Below are 24,087 nucleotides of genomic sequence, written 5' to 3'. Positions count from 1 at the left end.
CTAAATCAATTTGGTCAATCAGGCTGCAGGTGAGAAGGCTCCCAAACAGCACTAATGATCACAGACCAAACCACGTCAGAAGTTTGTCAGAGCCGAGAGGGACCTCATAAGGCAACAAATCTAGACTTATAAGGTCTCCAGGCCACATATAGATAGATAGATAGATAGATAGATAGATAGATAGATAGATAGATAGATAGATAGATAGATAGATAGATAGATAGATAGATAGATAGATAGATAGATAGCATACAGGTGGATGTTACTTTCAGACATCAGGCAAGTCATTTAGAAGCATATGTCACAATGCTAGCTGTAAGGTTTGTTGTACGGTGTGACAAAACGGTGTCTGAACTATGTCAGACTTGTCAGATGTTACAATTATCCTGCGTTTGATTTTAAGTGACCTTGTTTTGAGGGAGATTTGACATGTTTTTTGTCTCAGCAGATAGTGCTGCAGTATTTTTCTCTTTCCTTTCAGATTTGTAAAAGTGGCAGATCAGTTTAAAGATTGATGATGTTCTCATTCACCCAAAAGTTGTTTCCTTCTGCGTGAAGACACCGATCACGTGTGAACGTGTGAACGAGCTCCTACTGGAACCATAAGTGGTTCTTCTTGCTGTTTTTAATTGCCTGAATGTAACTGCTTTTGTGTGTAGTGATTGACAAGTGATTGCGTGTTGCCTAGCACCACAAAGACGCCTCTCACTGCAAAAAAAAGAGAAAAGAAAACAAAAAACCCCAAGCACCTCAGTTTGAGTGGAATCTAAGCTACAAAAAAGAAGAAAACATCGTGGTCTCAGGTTTTCATAGAAAACACAGTTTTTGAATGTTGTGTAATTTTAGGAAACCCAAGTGCAGCATCCTGTAAGCACCCATGTTTTATTAGTTTCATCTGAATTCAGTGTTGAATTGTCTGAACTTAACACTGCAAGTCTCTTTTGCATAACTGGGCCAAACGCTCCCTCTGTCCTGCATCCTGTTGCCCCTCATCACCCCAGCACTACCTTGTCAGAACTGGGGTAAATCCTCAGCCCCTGCCAGCTGGGCCGTTGGCTGCGCCCTAACAAGGCCCTGCTCCGGATCTGACCTTATCACAGGAATTTATAAGGAGTACACCAGAGGCGGAGAAAGAGAGACGGAGATAGAGATAAACATAGAAAGAAGTAGCCGTTGTGTTTTCCATGAGAAACCGCTTAACAACACTGGATCTTTCTCCTGAGTTGCATTATCATACCTGTGCACTAGTAGGATTAAATAAAGCATTCCTTAAGCATATCTGTGTTGGGAGGAGGTAATGGAAAAAATGTAACCCAGATGGTAGCTGATGTATCCATTGGGAAGACAGCGCTCTGCCAAACCTTACACAGCTGTAGATTCCTGTTACTGAACACTCTGTAGTGAGCAAGTGATGTCTGTGGGGTATTTTTTATTATTTTTTTACATTTTAACCCAGTTTAACCTTCCAGCCTGGAGTCAAGTAGTAAAGGATGTGTGTGGGAGTCAGAAAAAGAAGCCTCTGGTTGCCCAGATCCTCCTCCTTGTCCTCCTCTCCTCTCTTCCCTCACTGCTCCCTGTTCTTCAGTGGTGATTCAGACGGCTGCCTGATTTTTGGTCCCTCTCTCTTCCCATCCAGACACACAAGTCAGACAGCGGTGTCTGATACCTACCACCCCCAGTTCTCCCCCTCCTCCTCCTCCTCCTCCTCCTCCTCCCCCCGGCAGCCACCAGCTGACCCCAATCAGGCACAGGGCCTGCTCTATTGTCTGGCTGGGGAGAGGGGACACTCACTCGCGCACACACACACGCACATAGACTCAGACAGGGGGTCAGAAGGAGATAGAGGCTGTCTGGGCCGGTCTGGCCTGCCTCTTTGACTCCCAACCCCCAACCATAACACAGCATTTCTCCTCCTCTCTCCTCTCGTCTCCTTTTCCTCCTCTCCGCCTCCCCTGCCTTCATGCAGACTCATTAAGTTCCAGATGTATCTGAAGTTTGTTATGCAAAGTGTTTTGGATTAGCACTGTCTTGCTAAGTGAAAAAGCGTCATCATTTAAAGGAACTGGTGTTCTTGTCTGCGTGGTTAACTTAGCAGACATTTGTTTTTGTCGAGGAAAGAGTGCCTTCCAACATGAAACAGTAAAAGGGTGTTAAGAGATTGGAAAATCAGTCAAAAACAAAATGTTTGTTAATCTGCTGTTGAAACTATTCCCCCACAAATGCACCATTTACTCCTATTTGAGTAAAACCACAATACCCAGCTGTTTCTGGAAACTATTGAGCCTTCTGTTGTTGTTTTAAATGACACTATTTACATTTTTGACTGCTTTTAAAGATTTACATCTTTAGCAGGATGGACTTGGTCCCAGATCTCACAGACAGAGGTGGAGGTAGGGAAGTCTCAGAAAACTGCCCTATCCTCTAATGTGATTTGATCAAATTTCAGGAGATTTCTTTTATGCGCAGGTCTCTGCAGACATGATAACACGAGTTTGACTTGTGTACCACGCTGGAATATGAAGTCTGTATCTGTGAATTTGGTCTCTCCATAAGCTTCCTCATCTCACCTGTGAATATCAATGCATTTCAACTCACAGAATCAACAGTGTTGAGCATTATTCTCCAATATCAAAGATTGATCCCATTAAGCCTCAGATAATGTGGAAATATGCAGTAGGCGTTCAGAGACTAGCTGTTATGGAAACAATAGATTAATGTTCGGGTAAGAGACAAATGCATCATGTAGGCTTACTGAAAGCACATTACTCAGATTACTCAAGATTGCACACTGACCACACACACACACACACACACACACACACACACACACACACACACACACACACAACTTTTTATTTGTAATTTAGATGTATGGAAAATAGAGAGGTGGACAGGGATGACATACTTTCTATCTTCCCTGTCTTATCTTCACGTTTGGCATTCTGTTGGAAGCTAACGTGGCTCCTGGCTAGCGTTGCTAATGATGATTAGGGCTCCTGCTCTGTGCAGCATGGAGATCCTGTGTGAATTATTAATATAGGTCATAGTCACAGCATCCGGCTTGGCCCAGCCCAGTGCCGTCCCAGCGCTATCGCAATACACGGTCCCTGCTTACCCACAGCCTGCCCCATCTGTCGGCCAGATTAACCCAGCAGATCACCTACACTGGTGCCTGCACCAGGTTAGACTTCATGAAAGGGCTCCACCAAGAATCACCCACATCTGTGCCATCGTGTGAGAGACATGTTTATCTATGAATTACAAATCCCTAAAAGTTACGCTCTCTGAAGTCTTAAATTGTCAAAAATTCTGTACATTTGCGATTGTAATAACGATTCTTTCCATAAACACTTAGTCCCCTACCGGTTTTGCAGCACCCCAGGCTGCTCAATTACAGCAATTAGATTTTCATGAGACAGGAATCTTAATGGGAAGAGTTTATGGTCCCTCATAAGAAAGTTGCTTCCCATGATGAATTGCATCCTTATATGTGTGAGTAGGCGGGTGGGACTGTTAGGGAGTCCCATTTCAAGAGCAAAATTGCTTTCCCTCAGTTTAATATGTGACTGTTGCTGCATTGAATGTCTACTCGTCTGGCTGAATCTCTAGGAGCCAGAGCTGCGTGTGTGTGTGCGCGTGTGTGTGTGTGCGTGTGTGTGTGTGTGTGTGTGTGTGTGTGTGTGTGTGTCAGCCCTAAACAGAGACAGACATGCCCTCTCAGCTGTTTTTTGTCTGCAGAAGCACACAGAGAGCGAGTCAGACTGTAGCTCCATGCAGCGTTGAATGGCGGTGGACCAGCCTCAATCCAATATCCTAATTTTTAGCTAGAGCAAAGTCCAAATTGCAAAAACACCTCACGTAAAAACATGAAAAGGTGAAATGGTGTTTAAAAAGCTTTCCAATGAATTGGACAAAGTAGAAGCTCACCGTGATCTTGACCTGACTCCTGCGCTCTAACATGAGAGAGCCACTACCATCAGCACAAGAAGTACTGAAAAGATTACTAAAAAGATGTAAAAGTGTGTGTCTGTGTGTAGGTGTTGCTAAGTTGTTGATATCTCTGGTTACACACGGTTTTTGTCTCGCCCAAAAGAGTTTTACCTCGTCAAGTCAGGAGCTTCTTTTCATTTCGCAATATTCGCCGTGAGCTGAACTCCCCAAGTGGTACTTCTACAGAGAATCAGACAGAGGAGAGAAGGAAGGAAGAGGGTGGTGTGGGTGGGAAGGAGTGTGAGAGAGAAGGCATGAAAGATACCACAAGATGGAGGAAGAAAAGAGACAGAGGAAAAAAGAGAAGGAAGGCGATGTCAAGTCTGTGTTGTTCTGCTACTCTCTGTGTCAACTCTAGAAACTGAATTCAGAAAGATTTCATAAGAGATTCTTAATTCAGGAGAGAAACGCTTCATTTGATATCTTGTAGCTGAGCTCGGCTGAATCAACCCATTCTCTCATCAGCAGCAGTTTTTTTTCCTGAATAAAAACACAACAAAAAGAATGTGAGCACATTAAATGGTCAGTTCACCCAAAGCACCGAGAAGTACAAGAAATATTTTTTCATTTCCCTCCAGAGCCATGCAGACAAGTTTGGTTTAATCTGCCCAGGGTTGGAGTTCAATAACACTTCATTGAATCAGAATTCAGTATTTAATAAGCTTTTGAGAACCTTTCCAATGCCTTATCAAATCTTATTCACTTTTGTTTTTGAAACTTCCAAATCGCTTAACTAATAAATGACTAAAGCTCAAAGAACTCTTCTCACCTTTCATTGGCTGAGAAGACAGACACAGACTAATGTTCACAACCTGTAGCTACTACCTGAAAATGAGATGAAGGGCATTAGATATTCAGTTTTCCTTTATTATGGATAGAGCTGAAAGGATCAGAGATTAATGGACAAGCTGATCAGAAAATGAATTGGCAGCTTCACTCATAGGTAGTGCTGACTAGTTTCAACTTCTCCAGTTTGAGGATTTGATGCCTTCTTTGTCTAATGTCAAATGCAAAGCGTAGAGTCACTGTTTGGGGCTTTTTGGACAAAGAGACATGGAGAACTATCTGCATGGCTGCACCCCACTCGAGCACAGGTGGGCCTCGACCCACAGGCTCAGTCCAGCCCTTCATAATCAAGTTTTATAAATGTGCTTTATTCTTAAAAATCTTTAAATCCTCTAAGGACAATTGACAGCATATATGGCTGCCTCTCCACCGTACCTATAAACCTGTGTCTGCCATCCTTTGAACAAAGCCGGGAAACAAAATGCCTGTGGTTGAAGCTCACTGCTGACACCTGCACAAACGGCTCATAAGAGAAAGAGCTTTCGGTAATTTGCTCGAGCCGACCCTTGAAATTCTCGACCTCGCTGCTTCAGCTGAGGGAAGTGCTGGGTTGCGGGGGTATGGAGATACTGTATTACTGCAGCGTCTGGCTTGGTGTTTTGCCCAGAGGACTGGAGTTTTATTTCTTTTTGGTAAGACACGAGCTGCTCTCCACACTTAACTATCCTCTCCTCTGTATGAACCCCTTCAGTCCCTGCTCCACCCCTGTCGCCTTAGGTCTATTTATACCTCCTCAGCCAGCCTGAAACATCCTGGCCATCTCCAAACCACCACCATTACTTAGAGAATAGCTAACCGACTCGCCCCGCCCCCCCCACACACACACACACACACACACACACACACACACACACACACACACACACACACACACACACACACACACACACACACACACACACACACACACACACCTCGCCTGCCTGCCTGCCTGCCTGCTTCTTCTTCTTCAGCAGCTTCTCTTCTTTTTTTGTACTTTCCTCTGTTGTCGGCAGCTGTTGCTCAGCACCGCACCGAAGTTCAGCCTGCGGTCACGGCCAAGTGTTCCAGTGAGGAAAAAAAAGTTTTCTGATAGGACTTTTCTCTTTTTTTCCCCACACGTACTTCCCTTTATCTTGCATTTTTCTCCTCGTATACATGCACAACTCGCTCCCCCCCTCCCTTTGCGCAGACATTGCTTCCCTCTCAGTCTCTCGCTTCTCTTTATCCCTGTCTCACTTTCACTGTCTTTATCTTTCTTTTTGGTCTCTCTCTTCCTTCCTCTCTGTTCTGTCTCTGTCTCTCTCTCTTGCCTAATCCTGCCTGCCAGGCATTGCTTCATGGTTGTTAAGCATCTCAACCCGAAGGGGGGAAAAAGAGCGAATACGGGGAGGAGGGAGGAGGCGCTAGTCATCTGGTGAAGCCTATTGAGCAACTTAAGCGTGGTTGTTTTGCTCTGTTGGCTTGGCACAATGAGACCGCATGTGGAAGACATGTTTACACCCCTTCATCTGAGAGTCGGAGGGAGTGGGAGAGGAGGAAAAAGTGGGAGGGAAGGTAGGAGACAGAGAGGAGGTGGGATAAGAGAGAGGGAGGCAGAAATGACAAAAGTGTGTATATATATAGTGAAGTGAAAGAGAAGAGGTTGAATACAGAGAGGAGGCTGAAAGAGACAGAAGAGGAGGAGGGCAAGAAATGAGAAAGAAAAAGGATAGATGCATTAGAAATGAGAAACAGATGGATAAGCTAAGACTGAAGGAGAGTGAGAGGAGTGTGGCAGAAAGAGTAGAGGAGACAGACATAATGAGAGAGGAAGAGGAGAAACACCGAGTAAAATAGAGACAGTCCGGCGCAGTGGAGAGACAGTGAGTGTGACAGTGAGTCATAGCAGAATAAAACGCCACGCCAGCATATGCTGCTGTTGAGGAGCCATCTTTTTCCAAAATGGAAACCAGTTATGATTTGTGGGGAGAGGTGAAAAAAAAAAAAGGCGAGCAGATTAAACTGAGTTATTACAAACAGACGGGGCGTAATTACACACAAGAGGAGGAGGCCATTTGTCTTGTGTTGTTTTTTTTTTCTTTTTGAACACCGCTCTCTGTTTCCTGTGTGTTTTAGCTGTTTTTTTGTGCACATAGAGTTTTTTCTCAAATTTGTTTCTTGTTGAGGTGTGAAATTAGGCTGCAAACACTGTTGCTGATGTGTCCATTATCAGTTGATCTTCTGAGTATTCTTGCTAATTATTCAGCATACCATGGTTCGATCCCCGGGTCAGACGGGGCCTTTCTGTGCAAAGTTTGCATGTCTGTGCTTGCGTGGGTTCTCACCGGGTACTCCGGCTTCCTCCCACAGAAATTGGTTAATTGGTGACTCTAAAATTGCCCCTAGGTGTGAGTGTGAGTGTGAATGGTTGTTTGTCTGTATATGTTGCCCTGCGATCGGCTGGCGACCGGTCCGGGGTGTATCCCGCCTCTCGCCCGTTGACAGCTGGGATAGGCTGCAGCCCCCCCGTAACCCCGAAAGGGATAGTCGGGTATAGAAAATTAATTAATGAATAATTTGTCAAAAAAAGGGAAAAATGGTCATAACAGTTTCCCAGAGTTCAGAGTGACGTCCTTACAGTGTTTGCTTTGTCAGCCCCACAGTTTGAAACCTGAGATATTCAATTTACACAGATAGAAAACAGAAAGCAGCAAATCTTGTCATGTACAATCCAAGATTACAGAATACTGGCTTGATAGATGACTTGTAATAATATCTTATCAAAATGGTTAATTAATCCCCTGTTGATTGACTAATTGATTCATGGGTGTGTATGTGTTGAAGCCTTTGAAAGCACCAGGCTCTACATGCCTCACTGCACTTGTAGTCTGTGGCTGTTTTTCATGGTTTGGCTTCACTGAAATGATTCTCAAAATTGCCAGTGAATTTTTTATCGATGCTTTCCCACTTGTTTTGTGGAAGAACCTGACTGGAATGCACACAGACCTGACCTCATCAAGAGCCCATACTCATCTGTGAACACAAATGTTGGGCCTCACTGATGCTCTCCAGAAGCGTGGAGGAGTATGCTCAGTAATCACCCATGGCGGTAGTGATCATACATACATACTTCTGGCCATATAGTGTTCAAGCTGATAGTTCGTTAGAGTCAGACTCTAAATAAACACGCACACACAAACACCCTGTCATACTGGAGGTGGGTGAAACTGACACATGCGTGAGCCCAGTATGTCTGTGTAACCCCACAGACCAAGCAGCTTCAGTTTGGATGTGTCCCACATCTCCCAGAGCTTCCTGTGTTCCACCCACAGTATCCCCTGCTGTCTCTGTTTGGCTGATCACAGCAGCCTCAGAGACTTTGCGGCACATATGCAGCACGCAGCCTACGTCTGGGAGGTGTCTGCTACCCTGACTGATGCTGAAAACCCACTTTAGAGTTGCATGGTAAAATCACCTCTCCTGTGGGGGTGAAGGGTGAGGTGTGTGATGGTGATGGTGATGGTGGTGGTGGGGGGGGGGGTTGCCAGGAAGCACGCAGACAGACAAAAGGCCACTCGTTTCTTCCTCCTCCCCTCTCTCATCTCTTATGTTTTGTTCTTTTTTCCGCCGCACTGCTGTTTTGTTGTTCAGTCTCAGAGATGAGATACAAGGCGCCACGCTTTGTTGTTTGTCTGCCTTTAACATCTGTCTGCCTTTACCACATTCTCCCCGCACCTCTATCTCTTCCTCTGCTGACTTTTCCCCCCATCTGTCCTTTACCCGCTCTTATCTTTGTTCCTGTCTCCTCTCTGTCCAATCTCTCTGTTTTTCTTCAGCCTGAGCTCGATGCTGTTTTTCTCTCTGACTTGTTCCCTCTGTGCCAGTCTGGCAGCTATATGCTACTTATTTCTTTATTTTTTCTTTCCCTTGTTCTGTTTGGTCAGACTTCAGTGTGATTTTCCCCCGCTCTGCCTTCAGCAGCAGCCAACCTGTGACCTGTACAGAAATGAACACTGCAGAATAATTGTCAGAACCCCCCTGCTGAGTTGACAAAGATCTATGTGTCTGGATGGCTGGCTGAGTTGTCTTTGGCTGATAGGAGTCAGCAAGGTGAGAAGGTGTGTGTGTGTGTGTGTGTGTGTGTGTGTGTGTGTGTGTGTGTGTGTGTGTGTGTGTGTGTGTGTGTGTGTGTGTGTGTGTGTGTGTGTGTGTGTGTGCCCGTCTTCATGTAGAAGCAAAGATGCGCACATCTCACATCTTTTCAATTTGGGAACTTGAAGTTCTTTTTAAAGTGCTACAGAAGTTCATCAATACCAACATCACTGGTAATATTCTTTTTCTTACTGTCAACAGATTCCATGACCCAGAGGGTCCTCACAAACATATAGATTCATGGCAGTTTCCTAAAACAGCTGGGCACTGCAGTTTTTATCAGGCCTCACTCAAACAGGAAGTAATGCATTTGCTGGGAACTATGTTCAGTGGCGGATAAAGACACACTTAGTGCTCTACTCCTGAGTATTTACGACAGCAGGATGGTGTGTGTGTGTGTGTGTGTGTGTGTGTGTGTGTGTGTGTGTGTGTGTGTGTGTGTGCATGCGTGCGTGGGGGGGGGATTGAGTCAAAATAATGACGTGTGTGTGTGTGTTCATGGTAATGAAGGAAGATGTCAGCCAGTGCAACAGTGTTGCTCATTCATGTGTTTTTAATAGTTTTTGGACAACAATGGAGCGCTATGGCACAGAGGAAGCAGATATATCAGGCTTTGATACAGACACAATGCTTGCGTTAGTAGGATCAACTCATTGTTGGTTTTGGTCTTTTCATGGTATTTTGACAATAGGAAAAACATATGATATCGTCTGACTTATCCTAATGTCAGTATCAGCTCTGTCCATCTGTCTGCCTGTTAGTCCTGATTTACCTTGGGTTATATTTGTGCTTTGTGCATCCTGTTGGCTAATATCCTCCCCCTAATGCTGTCACAACAGCCCACTGCCATGTGTCTGTCTCCTCTGACTGTTGTTGACGAGGATGATGACGGTGATTATGTGTATGTTAGCGATGAGGCAAATGAAGCCCGTCGTCGCCAGTCACTGTCAAAGCTCTGCTTCCAGGTTAAAACACATCACCACCCACCCCTCATACCCTCCCAATCTTGCTCCAGGTTATTACGGTCTGTCGGACAACACTGTCTGGGTCACCCCCCCCCCACCCCACCCCACCCCGCCCCACCTTGCCTCCCTGCAGTACCTTTCACTTTCATCACAGTGTTGCTATCATTTATTGCCATGCTCCTTTTCCTTCTTGAGGTACTTGTATGGCTTTGGGTCCAGGCTATTGTTGTTTGTTCAGACTGATCGCCTTCATTTTCTGTCTTTCAGTCATTTGCCGCGAGCAGGACTGCCCGATGTCCTTTAGAATAATAGTTGTAATTATCATCATCAAGCAACTGGACAGGCACAAAGCTGCTCTAAAGTGGAAAGCCACTACTTCTTTTTTCCTTTCAGATACTTCTCACATAGGTGATTAAGGATTCTGGATTTCCATTCAGTAGGATGCCACTTAAAAAGATATATCCACCCAACTACACACACACACACACACACACACACACACACACACACACACACACACACATACATGCATTTCTGGCCAAACCCTGTTGAAGCTTTGAGCAACATGCCAAAGCAGGCTGAGCTCTAATCGTACGAAATGTACCTCCACCCCCACTCACACACTGACCCTGGCTCACCCCGGTCACCGCTCCTCACATGTGTACACACACACACACGCACCTACTATAACCCTGACATTATTCTGACCTACCAGTCTGGTTCAATCACTCAGAGAGAGTGTAGTCAGTCTGGTCACTGACTGGCGTGGGAGGGGGGTGGTCTAGACGCTATCCTGTCTGTCTGGCTCTGATAATGTGCACACACCTGAGAGACTGCAGGCCAGCTCTGACTGCAGGGGAGTGTGTGTGTGAGAGAGAGAGAGAGAGAGAGAGAGAGAGAGAGAGAGAGAGAGAGAGAGAGAGAGAGAGAGAGAGAGAGAGAGAGAGAGAGAGAGAGAGAGAGAGAGAGAGAGAGAGAGAGAGAGAGAGAGAGAGAGAGAGAGAGAGAGAGAGAGAGAGAGAGAGAGAGAGAGAGAGAGAGAGAGAGAGAGAGAGAGCTGGATGAATACTTTAACACCGCTCCCCTCTCTGCTTTACTGCTGTTCATGAATATTACAGCATTGGAATATTGATAATATTAGACTACATTGTAATATTCATGATATGTTATCACAGAGCCCTGCGTTTTTCGGATCTTTGTTCATGTTATATTCATGCAGATGGAGATGATATGGCTACATTGGTCCTTTTCAGGAGCCAAAGTGGGGATTTATTGCCAGCTCAGCATTGGCTCTCATTATTATGGCCTACCTCAGCAATCATCAAACAGTCCACGTTGAAAGAAAATGCAGAGAAATGATTTAGTGGTGACGCAAATGCATGTTGAGTCAGATTAAGAGTGTGAAGTATATGTGATATACACAAGAGAAGGAAACTAGTCTGATGCTATAAAGCTGAAGTGTGTTGGCAACAAGCGTGACTGTCCCCTAACCTCCAGCTTGTCTTTCATGTATTATCTTTACACTGGAGTCACAGAGCTAAACAACCCCCTGGCGAACACTTCTGTAAGGCGAAGACTCCTCTGTCCATCTGAATCACACACACTCAGTTGTGGGTTTCTGAGGTACACCAAGCTAAAACCTAATGCAGTCTAATGCAGCAGTCCTGCCTTAAATCCACCCTTCATGAAGTTTCTAATGTCCGCACAATAAAAATCTATGAATGGATTCCATACTTAAAACAGGTGATATTTTGTGTGTGAAAATAAAAATTATTGACCCATATGCCTGATGCTAAAACGTAACTATTGGTTGACAGCATGCACATTTAGCAAGTAGCTACTGTCTGTATGCCAGCTTTATTTGAATTTGGAAATGGACTTGATTTAATGTCTTTGAGGAGTCTTGTTCCCAAGTACTCCACCTGCTGGATTTAGAAAAATTGCCAGCAATGTATTCTTCAGACAAACAAACTTAGCTCTGTGTTTGAATGTGATTATAGGAAATGAGTTGACGGCCTGGACCTACACTAAAACCATGCACAGCTACATGTCTCCCCTCACCTAATAGCAGCATTTTCTTTGTGTGGTCTGATGGAACTTACTAAGGCTGCATTCCATTCAGAATTTTCCAAAATGGTTTTCAGTTGCTCTATAGTTGGGTGATTTTGAGCCAAGAATAGCTTTGTGAAGGTTTGTAGCCTGTAGTGCTGTTGTCTTGTGTTGCATTGTGTGCAATGACGCATTTACAAGAAATGCAATGATTCAGACGACACATTGAGGTTTCTTTGGTCTTTGGGGCGTTGGGATTATTGACACTTAGGTAGCGGGTTAGTGACTTATTTTAGATAATGCAGTTGCTAAAAATGACTTACTGTAGCTGTGCACACAGCTTTCCACTGCACTGAAGGATTATTAACAAAACTTTCTGTTTACCTGCAAGTAAAGTAGTTTAGATAACTTTAGGCTGGGTTGCTACCAGCTGTCTTTTGCCATATCGATTTGGTTAATACGGTGTCATCATAACCAATAGAAGTATTTGCAAAAACTATTAAAATGGGACCCAAGTTGTAATAAATCATTGTTATCCTCCAAGCTTGTTTGCATATCCTGATTCTAGTTTTGCTGCTTGTTGGTCAAGTTCCTGAATGAAATGATGTGTGCGTGTAAGCATGGCACAATGGTTCCTGTCCCAATGCACAACTTAGAAATAGTCATCATGTATGAGAGCTGCTGTTTAATCCCATCGAGTCTCTGTGGTGAAGCAGAGACAGGCTGTCTGATTCTGCTGTGCTGTGTGAGCGAGAGAAGAAGGGATAGAGACAGAGAGAAAGAGAGGAGGGAGAGTGGGGAAGAGACAGAGCTGTAATTGTTTGTTCTCTTGTTGCCCTCAGTCCCCATAGCATGTCTGGCACCTTCCTCTCTCCGTCTCTTTTCTGTCTGTGTGAGTGTCCCTTTCTCTCTCTGCATCTCCCTCCATCCCTGACACACTCATTACATCCTCCTGTTCCCTCTTCCCTCCTTTATCAGTCTCCTTTCCTCTTCCTCTCTGTCCCTCTGCCTCATTGTCTCCATCTCTCCCCTGACCCCAAGATACCTGTCTAATGGGCTTAGTGGCCTACACACACACATGCACATGTACACAAGCACATGCACATAAACAGGCCCCCTCTCCTCAGGGTTAAGCAGCACTAAACTAGTTCATTTATTTCCATGGAGAGACTGACTGACTGTAGTAGAGGAGGGGAGGCTGTAACTAGGCTGATATCTACTACATGCTGTGTCATACACACACACACACACACACACACACACACACACAGAGTGCTTGAGAGAGACTGTTGCTGCCAGGCTGATACCAGCCGTCTAGACGTTACAGTGCACATCTCCCCAAGGGAGGTAGAGTGTGTGTGTGTGTGTGTGTGTGTGTGTGTGTGTGTGTGTGTGTGTGTGTGTGTGTGTGTGTGTGTGTGTGTGTGTGTGTGTGTGTGCGCGCGCGCATGTGTGCACACCTCGTTTTCTCTCTCACTCCATCCCCCCTAACTCTTTCTGTCCCTTCGTTGCTGAACTCTCTCTCCTTCCCTCTAACTGTGCCAGTCATTTTACGTGTGTGAGTGTGTGCACGCATTCACTTCCTCTCCCTCCATGTCTCCTTCTATATCTCTCTGTGCCCCCGTGTGTGTGTGTGTGTGTGTGTGTGTGTGTGTGCGTGCGTGCGTGCGTGCGTGCGTGCGTGCGTGCGTGCGTGCGTGTGTGCGCCAGCCAGGTCGCTGCCATGGCACCCCAGCAGCTCCGGGCCTTGTTGATCACGGCACCGTGCCCAAGGGTTACCATAGCAACGGCAGTGGCAGCAGACAGGGCTGTGTGAGTCTGTGTGTGTGTGTGTGTGTGTGTGTGTGTGTGTGTGTGTGTGTGTGTGTGTGTGTGTGTGTGGGCCCAGTGTGGTGGGCAGCAGGCTGTGAACTCAGCAGGCCTCTAGCTGGGCCAGAGCTCTCTGGGCAGCAGGAGAAGGAAGAGCAAGTTGGAACGAAGAAAGAGTCCTTTATTTTGGTCTCTCTGTCTCTTTTTTCACTTTATGTTTTTATTCTGATACAGGTTTATAATTCATGAATATACATGGTGGACTGAGTTCAGCCAGACAAGTAAACCCACAGATTGAGGACTTGGGGAGCAGCATAATTGCACAGCACTTGCAGCGCTTCCTCTATCAGTCATGGAGGAAGTGCTGCATTTCACAGTGAAGTGCAGTTTTGATTGCCAGGTGAGACTCTGAGAGTGAACATTTTGTTCATGACGGAGATGTAGCTCAGGAGTGCAGCAGGAAACAGGAAATAGCTGCAGAGGAAGTACGCCAGCTGGAGGGTTTGTTGAGCTTACTTTGGTCAGGTAAAATGAATGAAACCTTACTTGCTGCCACCACGTTCTGCCAAGGAATTAGTTCTTAGGTGAACATGCAAATCCCAGTCAGCTGAGATGAACATTTTACTGTCTTTGCGTCTGTTTTCGGCTGTCCTGTCATCTCCAGGAACAGCACCAGGCCAGGCTGTGTTTTTACTGACGGCTTGCCTTTTGCAGCAGTTCCATAAACTGCTGCTTTAGCTCTGGGCTTGTGTGCTGCGTGGCTCCAAGATGGTATTCATGAGAGCTGAGGCTTGGTCTCTCTACTCTGAGAGAAGAGGCATTTCCTTTGCTGGTGGGAGTCGCTCTCCTACTCTGAATTAGGAAGCAGCTAGCGAGCCGTTCCCTGCACGCTCAGCCTCTACTGTCAGCATACATCCATTTTCAGACTGAATCATGGAATACGTTCTCATGGTTTTGAACAAAAGGCTCCTCCTTTGTGCAAACTGAACCAGCCAGGCCTGGTTTTCTCACAGTCTGAGGTCACCTGAGCTCAAATGTTAAGTTTATTGAGCAGTAACAATGTTAGGGGGTGGGTGTGTTAACCCACTTTAACATTCTTTCTACCGCCCACCTCCACACTAGATTCCGTACTGAAATGATATGCTTTAAACTCTCTTTAGACATTTATTTCTCCAAATGTTTCTCACTTTTTGAAATCCACATGAACCGATCTTTCCATCGGCATCAATTTGATCCATCACTCACAACATGTCACTTCTGTTATTTCCTCCCAGGAGTTGAATTTCCATTCGAACAAAATCCCGACTGGCGTGTTAGCTGCACGCCAAATTAATCAGAGCGCACCAGCCCATATTGCCTCCGAGGTCACTATATGATGGGTTGCTGACAAGCGATGTAGCCTTTAAAAGGGTATTTCTGAAAAGAGTGCGGGGCAGCGCTCACTCAGCATAAAACACACCGGGGCTATGTTACGTCACTTCCAGCAAACGTCACAGAGAACAATGAGGGCAAATGGCATCACAGATCTGTTCTAACCCAAAATTTTCTGGTCTAGTTGTGCTAAAAATACACACTGTACGCTGACACACCGAATCCATCAGCACGTTAGCATGTTGTTCACTGCCGGGCCTGCCTGTAACAGGTACAGACAGCATTATCTTCACCTGCCTCTCCTCTGCTCCGATCCGTGTGTGTGTGTGTGTGTGTGTGTGTGTGTGTGTGTGTGTGTGTGTGTGTGTGTGTGTGTGTGTGTGTGTGTGTGTGTGTGTGTGTGTGTGTGTGTGTGTGTGTGTGGAGGGGCTCACCCCACCCTTGGTGAAACACCAGAGCAGAGGATATTAATGATTGTGTGAAATTTTAGCAGGGACTCTTGCTGCTGCAGAGTGAGTGTGGGGTTAACACGGGCAGTGGCGCTCGCATCACATCAAGAGTTTCCCTCGACGTTGACTCGACACAGAGGTTGACTCGTGTTTTTTGTCAGCGCTGCACAGAGGCCCCCATGTAAATCATTGATTTCCCAATGAATGGATATTTGGTGTTATTTTTGGCATTAAAAAGGTTGTTTTAGGTTTTTTTTTTTTGGCTTGGCAGGGGTCCCCATTCGCCTGGCGGCCCCCTAGGTCTGTTCACTTACAGAGGAAACAATACAATATTATGTTTTACTCCTTTTAGTGGTACAGCTTACATGTTATAAAATACCATAGACTATGGATTAGGCAGTCTACTGCATGACCTAAGTGTAGGTCTTTAACCTATCACAAGCCAAGCCAAAAAGAAAGTCTGTGGGTTTTCTTTGGGTTTTGCTCAGATTTGGATGTTTTGCTCATGTTAAAAAACACATTTTCTTCTTTTCTCCTGTCATATCTGTCCATGCAGACATGGTTTTATTTGTCCAGACTTTGAGACTGCTGCTGCATCCTCAGTAATGGAGGTGCTTGGAATTAAGTTTGTATTGCTCACAGCATTGAGAAAGGTGTCCTGGTTCGTATGGATTGTCCACCGTCAGCAGTTTTCAGAGGGACTTTTTCTAATTTCAGTGAAAATCGTCTGCAGCGAAATACCAGAGATGAATATCTCAAAACCTCGACAAACAAAACCAAGACTAGCTGAACCACAGTGGCAAGCGAGAAAACTGTCTTATTCTAATTGGCTGAACTGACCCTTTAAGGCTCATGTAATTAATGATCCATCACAGAATGATGAAGTCTTGTGTATTTAAATGTCCCGATGTGTCTTCAGACTGTGACGTGCTCTGATAGCAGCTGCTGTTGTCTGTTTGCTGTGTGTCTGACAGCTTCTTTTCACTGGCAGGTCAGCTGAACTGTCTGACCTCCCATCGGCCTCTCACACACACACACACACACACACACACACACACACACACACACACACACACACACACACACACACACACAGATACAAAGGTTAAAAGGCCATCGTTGGGTCACTGTGTGTGTGTGTGTGTGTGTGTGTGTGTGTGTGTGTGTGTGTGTGTGTGTGTGTGTGTGTGTGTGTGTGTCCATGCTGTTTACTCTCTGTTTCAGTGTCTGGCTTTTTGAATGGACACTGGGACAAGCTGCTGCTGTACTGTTGTCTGTGTGTGATGGAGCTGATATCAGGCCTCAGTATTTTTCAGTGCTGACCCACTATCAAACCGTCAAGTAGTGAAAGCTGGTGTTCGAGCTTTGCTGTCACCTCTTTTCTTTTGACTATTAACATAATTGCAATAATGCCAAATCCACAATTTTAAAAGGTCAAGAAGAGGGTAAATAGGCGGGTGTTTCCAAGTTGTAACCAATGTGAGCGGATGTTTGAAGGAGTTGTGGTGTGCTGGTCTTTCAGGTGATTTGGATAAACTCGGTGGCCTCTGTCACTGGGACCGTTGGCTTGCAATGCAAATGATTCAGCCTGCTGAAGGAATAAGGGTGCTGCAGACGCCGGGCTGATATTGTTTTGACAAGTGGATTACTGCTGTAATAACATCAGACTGGTGCTGGTAATGCAGACTGCTTGCACACACTGATCTCTGGCCTGTGCGAGAGTCACTGCTGTACACCGTGTTCTGGAGCCTCTGAACTGGGTGGATACTGTGGTTCAGGCAGGACAGGCTTCCCCTCTTCCCTGCCTCTTATTTAATCTCTCCTACTCCCCACACTTCCTTCCTCCCTTCTCAGCTCCTCCTCTGGCTTCCTTCCTCCCTGACGTTCAGAGGAGAGGCCATTAACTGCAGCCGCTTTACTTTTATTTAGCAACACCCCCGCCTGTATTTCAGAAGACAGCTTTGAGTCGAGCGTCTGGTTTGTGTGGCTTTTACAACAGTAGAAAGCAGAGCATGTGATATTTATCCAGCAGGCTTACAGAAGGGCCTGGTTGACTTGGTTTCCCAGAAGGCTGTTCTGTGAATGGAGCCCTCCCTCAGTCCCCTCCCTGTGGCTGCTGTGGTGAGCACACAGGCCCGGGCTGGTAGTGGCTCAAGCTCCCAAATGAGACAGCCAAGCGACGGAACATCTTTCCAATGCTTTCCTCTCTTTTCAAGGAGGGCAGTGGCCTCTGAGGGGTGCAAAACAAACCTCAGCAGTCACATTATGATAAGAAAGATGGAGAAGAAAGAAAATTGTGTTTGTTTTTTCGGACCGGTCTCAAATCAGTGCTTTTCAGCCACACGGGCAGCATGGCTCTTTGGGTGTCAATGCCAGTCTGTCAGTCTGAAATATCTCATCAGCTATTGGATGGATTGTCATGAAAGTTTGTACAGACATCCATGGTGCAGAGAAGATGGCCTCTGTTCAATTAGTGCTGTCAGCAGGTCAAAATAATTGTCTCTCGTCCAGTGAAATATTGCAGATATTTGGCCAGATATTCACAGTCCTCAGATGGAGTTGGATGGATTACCACGAGCACCGCTGTCCATAAGTCCAGCCTCACATGGCTGTGAAGACTCTACGTCTTCTATTTGTCTTGTCAGATTGTAAAATAAAGCAATGAGATGTGGAACCGTCTCTACTCACAGCTCACACACAGAAGGCACTGCTCGACTTTAAAGCTTCACAAGCCAAAAAGCCTGAGAAGCAGTGATACTCCAGATGTGAGGAGAGAAGGTATCAGGGGTTCTGTTGGTTTTCAGGATGCTGGTTCCTTGAATGTAACTTTACCTCGGCCCCTCTCCCTCATGGCTTGTTAAAGACAATTTGGCTCGACTGTTTTTTCCACTCCACCTCTTCCCTCTTGTGTGCATTTGATGACGTTACCAGAGGGTCATTTAGTTTTGCCTCTTCATCGTTTCTGTTCTCTTAGTGCTGCTCGTTCCACATTCATGACTCATGTTGTGACAAATAGCTTAAAAGCTCAAAAGTTTCATAAGTGTCTTGAATTGATTGGGTTGGGCCGCCATTTCCACCTCAGGTGATAAGTGCTGAATTGAGTGTGTGTGCAGTTTTGTGCAGTATCTTTGTCCTTGTTGCCTGTGTGCTGAGCGCCTCATACCTTCTCTCTTTGGTGGTTAATGTCGGTTGGTTTTACTGGCTTAGGTTTTGTTCCTCACAGCGTCCCCCACCCCTCTCTCTCTCTTCCATGTGGTTTGCGCTAGTTGGCCTTCTTCCTTCAGTCTTACTCCACCCGTCCCCTGTGGCTGCTGTGGTGGGGCAGAGGCAGGTTTGGGTGGGTTTACGTTTCAGCTCAGGCTCGACACTAACCCACCCTAATGCAGACAAATAAGCCGGGGAGGATTACTGAGGCTGGGGAGACTGGGATAGGTCGGGTTTTCCTGGACTGGGCTGGTTCCTGCTTTAAGCTTTTCTGTGTTCCTTGCACGTTTCCACATTTTTAATTAGAATACATTTGTTATTTTGTGATTGAATGTACTCTTTGTGTCCAGTGGCAAACAAAGCTCTAACTCTGATGGTTTTTATTCTGATGTTTTTATTTTTCACATAGTTTTTTTTTTTTTTTTTTTTTTTTTTTTTGTCCTCACCTGATCTCGCCCATGCTGTGTCATGAACTGACCAGGTGGATTGTCAGGGATACACTCCAAAAAATGTGCAGAGCTTTGTGGAGAAAGTGTCAGTGTTAAGGCCCTGGAGCTCAAATAGCTGAGTGTACATTGTGTCACTGCTCTTACAGAGCTGCACACACATACACACACCGCACACACACACATAAAGTGAGTGAGTGTCCAGCAGTGAGTCGAGTGTGAGTCAGAGGTCAGACTGTGTGCCAAGACCAGACAAGGTCAAGACTTCTGCTCAGAACAAACAGACAACACACAACAAAAGAGTCTCAGACTACAGAGAGGCAGTGAGAGGAGGAGAGAGAGAAACTGAAAATGAGAGGCGACGAAAAATAAGAAATGCAGGGAAAGAATGATGGCGGGTGACAGAGGAATGCAAGAGGAGAGACTGATAAAGGCTGGAAGACTTGGGAGAACACAAGGAGAGACTTGTGGGACAGAAAGAGGAGGATGGAGGGATTGTTTGAGGAAAAATGGATAGAGAGATAGGGGGCAAGTGGTGATACAGGAAGGGCTCAGAGTGACAGAGTGGGAGGAGGAGAAGAAAAGGACCAAACCATGAAACAATGAACAAGAGACGAGAGGCGGACGTGACTATAAGGCAGTGATCATTGTGTCTCCCAGTGGTGCCCTGATCTGGGAGGTCAGCCCAGATCAGCTCTGATGCTTGTGTGTCTGTGTGTGTGCGTGCGTGGGACTGACTGTTGTTTGTTGAGGACAGAAACACCGCAGTTATTCAGCGTGTCCACAAAGAGACCACTGTACGCCGGGACAGACACCACAGTCCCAACACTTATCTTTCCTGTGATTTGAAGCTTTTCTGCGTCCAATCCTGAGACACACACTCCAGCATATAACCCATACATACAGTATCATCACTGTGTGCCACACTGACTTGGAGTTTGACCTGTGCTACCCCCTGCTGGTTAACTGTAGCCATAACAGCCCACTGGAGCAGTGCTGGATCAGAGAGCACATGGCTCTGTCAGACCCTTTAAAACATTGTTTCCCAGCTGAGAAAACAATCTCAGCATAGGTTGCATTCAGAAGCTGTTCTGGATCACTCCTTGATCACATCGCAGGGTCTTCCTCAGCTCAGATGCCTGGTTGTCCTGGATTTGTCTCATTTAAATTTTACATTTAAAGAAGAGTTACTGTGTACGATCCTGCACTCACGCTGACAGCTAGCCTCACATCAGACCTTCTGAAACTGTGCAGATGTATTGGTTTTCCAATGAATGATTGGTTTTCATGATGTTGCTTGAAATGTGCAGCTTTGTGTTCATTTAATGACTGAAGTTATTTTGTGTTCTGCTTTACATCTCTTGTAAATGTTTGATGCTAACCCCCCACTCTCTCCTTTTGTGTGTTTGTGCAGCTGAACTGGAGTTTGTTCAGATCATCATCATCATCGTGGTGATGACAGTGATGGTGGTGGTGATCATCTGCCTGCTCAACCACTACAAGCTCTCCACCTGGTCCTTCATAACAAGGCAGAGCCAGGCCCGCAGACACGACCATGCCCTGCAGCAGGTCAGTAACACGGCGTGCGTGTCTGTGTGCGAGCGTGGACGAGAGGCAAAAAGATACTGTTTGTATTGGGTTGTGTTTAGTTGCTCTCGCAGTGTTGTTCTTTCAGCAGCCGTGCCAATAACATTTTGATCTAAACCGATAGTGAGTGAAGAGCTGTGTGCCTGTCTGTTCATCTGTTCTCACTGAATGTCCCTGCGTACTCATTGTGACAGTACATTTCTTTATTTCTGAAGCAGGACAAACATAGCTTACCAGTTTGTTCCCAGTAAAGCTGCGCTGAGCTAAATGAATCCTTTTATCCCAGTCGGAGTCTCTGTCCCAGTTTCACTGAGGTAACAGCTTTGCTCCAGTCTGTTAGGTGAACTTGCCGAATTGGTTTCTTCAGAGCCAGACTCTGTCAGGCCTTGATGTTTAATTCAATACAGCGCCGTCTAGACAGCAGCGACTCTGCCCCCATACTGACATGTCTACACTCTGGGACAAACACACACACACACACACACAGAGTCAGACAAACTTGCACACGCATACACAGCAAGATTGCATCCACTGACATAGGATCAGTACAGAATATGATCCACGATGCAAAAAATATTAGTCCATTGATGTATTCAGCTTCCAGACCAGCATCTGAAAAACAGATAAAAGCTTTTGTATGCTCGGTTGTCCCATTATGGATCATTTAAATTCAGCTAATAACCTCTCATCTTGTCTTTTTCATCCCTCCTCTCGCTCTCTTCCCCGTGCAGTCCAGTCCAAACACAAATTATGCAAACAGACGCAGACACATAATAAAAAATGCCACAAATGCAACAACACAAAGCAACAAGCCAACAAAGGCCTGAAGCAGAGAAAGTGCAGTTTGAAAGAATAGCCAGTGGCCTTTGCCCCTGACAGACACATAAACAAGCAGCATTTCTGCGTGTTTGTCCTCCTTTTCATCTGTCTTTTTTCGCACTAAATACTGTTGACTGTGCCATCTTAGAAAAGATCCTCAAGTCAAATGTAGATGAAGGGAACCTGGAGTTATTTGATAGTTGTGTTTCTTTGTTGTAGCTTTTATCCTGCCTATTTTTTAAGATGGGAGCCGTCTGCCTTTTGTTGTCCCCCCTCCCGAACAGGGCAGGATTTGGGGTTTGAAGCCATCCGGCGTTTCTCAGCGTTGTTGTTTCATCTTTTGCGTCCTCATTAAGTTGTTACTTTTTGGATGTTTTTTTCCCCTCTTCATCTTTTTTTTTTTTTAAAGGAAGAAAGTTGTTTTTTATTTATTGTCAGCTTAATGGACTCACATCAAAAACCATCCCAGACAAAAGCAAACAGTAAAGTGGTGATAGTTGTTGATTTCTAAAGCTTTATCCGTAGCAGGGAATCTAACATGAATTTAATTTGTCAGATAAATGTTAAATGTTCAAAAAGATTGAATTGTCACTTTGTCAGCATATAAAAAGTAAAGATCCAGTAACTTTTCATATTTGTTAGTTACAGTCTGCACTACAAACTGCAGCCATGTTCAAAGCGCCTTTGAAAACCTGAGCCTTGCTCTTTCCTGTTTTTGTCCTGTCTGTCTCGATGTACAGGACGGGTGTCTGTGGCCGTCAGACAGCGGTTCTCGACAAGGTGCCTCAGAGGTAAGACCACCCCCACACTGACCCCTGTCATACCCACAGCCCAGAAGTCTGAAGACCCTGAAGTACCCCAGCTCTGGGGTTACCCTGCAGGGACACTGTCGTCCTCTTCAGGCTGTAGTTTGGAGTCTGTCATCCACGCTGGCTAAATCAGCCGATATTTTCTGCCACTTTGCTAAAAAAACATTGGATATGTCTCTGGCAAATTGTGTCCCCCTGCACTGTTGCTGTCGCCATCTTGATATGATATTTTTAGCTCCTGCATATTCAGGTGTTTCTAGCTGCAAAGTGCTTCATTTGACCGTTTTACACTACAAAAACTGTAAAAGTTCAATGATGCTAATCGCAACTTTTTGCTCACCAGCCGCGTCACGTTACTCCCACTCAAAGCGTTATTTTAAAGATGCTGTATGTCACAGTTTTCAGTGTTAATAAATTGCTCAGCGTTGGGATGATTACCATCAACAAATGACATCATAGGCAAGACCTTTGTAGTCTCTGCTTTGTGCTAATGGTGTTGTTAGCTTGAGTCGCGTAACCCACGATGTTACCATGACCTCATGGATTTCTTCCTCATGTGTGTTTTCCGTTGCATCTGTGGCTTCATTGAAATGGTTCAACATGTAGGATTTTTGTTCTGAGGGCCGTTCTGCTCAAAGTGGAACTCCCTCTTCCTGTTTTGCACCATAAAGCAAACTGCTTTGGCAGAATCCAGCAAAATTCCCGCCTTTCTGCAGCTTTGTTTCTGCGTGGAAAGAAAATCTAAGTATACAGTATGTGGAAATGACTTATCGATTCAGTGCTACAAGTCGCATATTTAACTGTTTGACATTCAGAGGCGGCGTAGAGAGAAAGTGGAGGCTATAAATATGATAATTAAGCTGCGAGAAAGAAGAGCTGAACCCACTCATTGATCTCTTTTGTCTCATCTTTACTTGCTGCGTTACAAAAGAAATGTGTCCTGTCTCAGCTGCTCTTGTTTCTGAGTTGGCTTATTTTCCCAATACTCGCCCTTGTACAATTCTTCTGTGGTTACAGGAATACTGTCACGGCACAGAGATCCTGACATTTGCATTTGGTTGCTTGTCAATATTTGATCATTCAGGAATTGTAGCTTGTAAGTCGCGCCGGGTACGGCTGGCACTATACTCCAAACAAGATCAAATCTGGCATGTTTTCAAAGCCTCTTGAATACAGAACTGCAAACAAATGCCAGTATACTCACTGTGACTGGTGATCTGTTTGCTTAATGGTGTCCATGCCAGATGGACGAGCTTACGAGTCGCGGTGGGAGGAGATGCAGCGGGGAAAACTAGAAACACGAAGCTCAAAGAACACCTGAAAACGCAAGCGATTGCATGATAGTATTGATTACTTGCAGACAATAGTATGGCGAGGCTGTGTGGGAAGTTCAGCCGGCCAGTCTGAGCACACTTAGGCACTCAAAGCCAAATGTGACACTTTGTGTTGGCAAAAGGGCAAGTTTGCAGCAAAACAAATTTGCTTTCATTTGGAGTACCCTGCCAGCTCCAAGCCTTATGTGTAAACCAAAATAAAGGAGGAGAAGACGGAGAAACAGTCATGAAGGGAGGATGGGGAGAGGAACGAGCAGAAGGCAGGTGATGGCAGTCAGAGAAGAAGAGGTGGAGGA

The 24,087-nt window shown here is 45.4% G+C and overlaps 1 protein-coding gene across 3 annotated transcripts in view; it reads left to right on the top strand.

Annotated features, from left to right (window-relative positions):
• LOC139333330 (low-density lipoprotein receptor class A domain-containing protein 4-like) overlaps window positions 1-24,087 on the top strand; it is a 210,658-nt gene that overhangs the window by 182,852 nt on the left and 3,719 nt on the right. For all 3 annotated transcript variants that reach the window (XM_070965617.1, XM_070965618.1, XM_070965619.1), the window contains 2 exons: window positions 20,657-20,811; window positions 22,389-22,439. In XM_070965617.1, the coding sequence (XP_070821718.1) occupies window positions 20,657-20,811; window positions 22,389-22,439 (206 nt within the window). The remainder of the gene's footprint in view (window positions 1-20,656; window positions 20,812-22,388; window positions 22,440-24,087) is intronic.

The sequence above is a fragment of the Chaetodon trifascialis genome, chromosome 7 (genome assembly GCF_039877785.1).
Source record: "Chaetodon trifascialis isolate fChaTrf1 chromosome 7, fChaTrf1.hap1, whole genome shotgun sequence".
In the NCBI taxonomy this organism is placed as follows: Eukaryota; Metazoa; Chordata; class Actinopteri; order Chaetodontiformes; family Chaetodontidae; genus Chaetodon; species Chaetodon trifascialis.
This window is presented reverse-complemented; position numbering and strand designations above follow the sequence as displayed.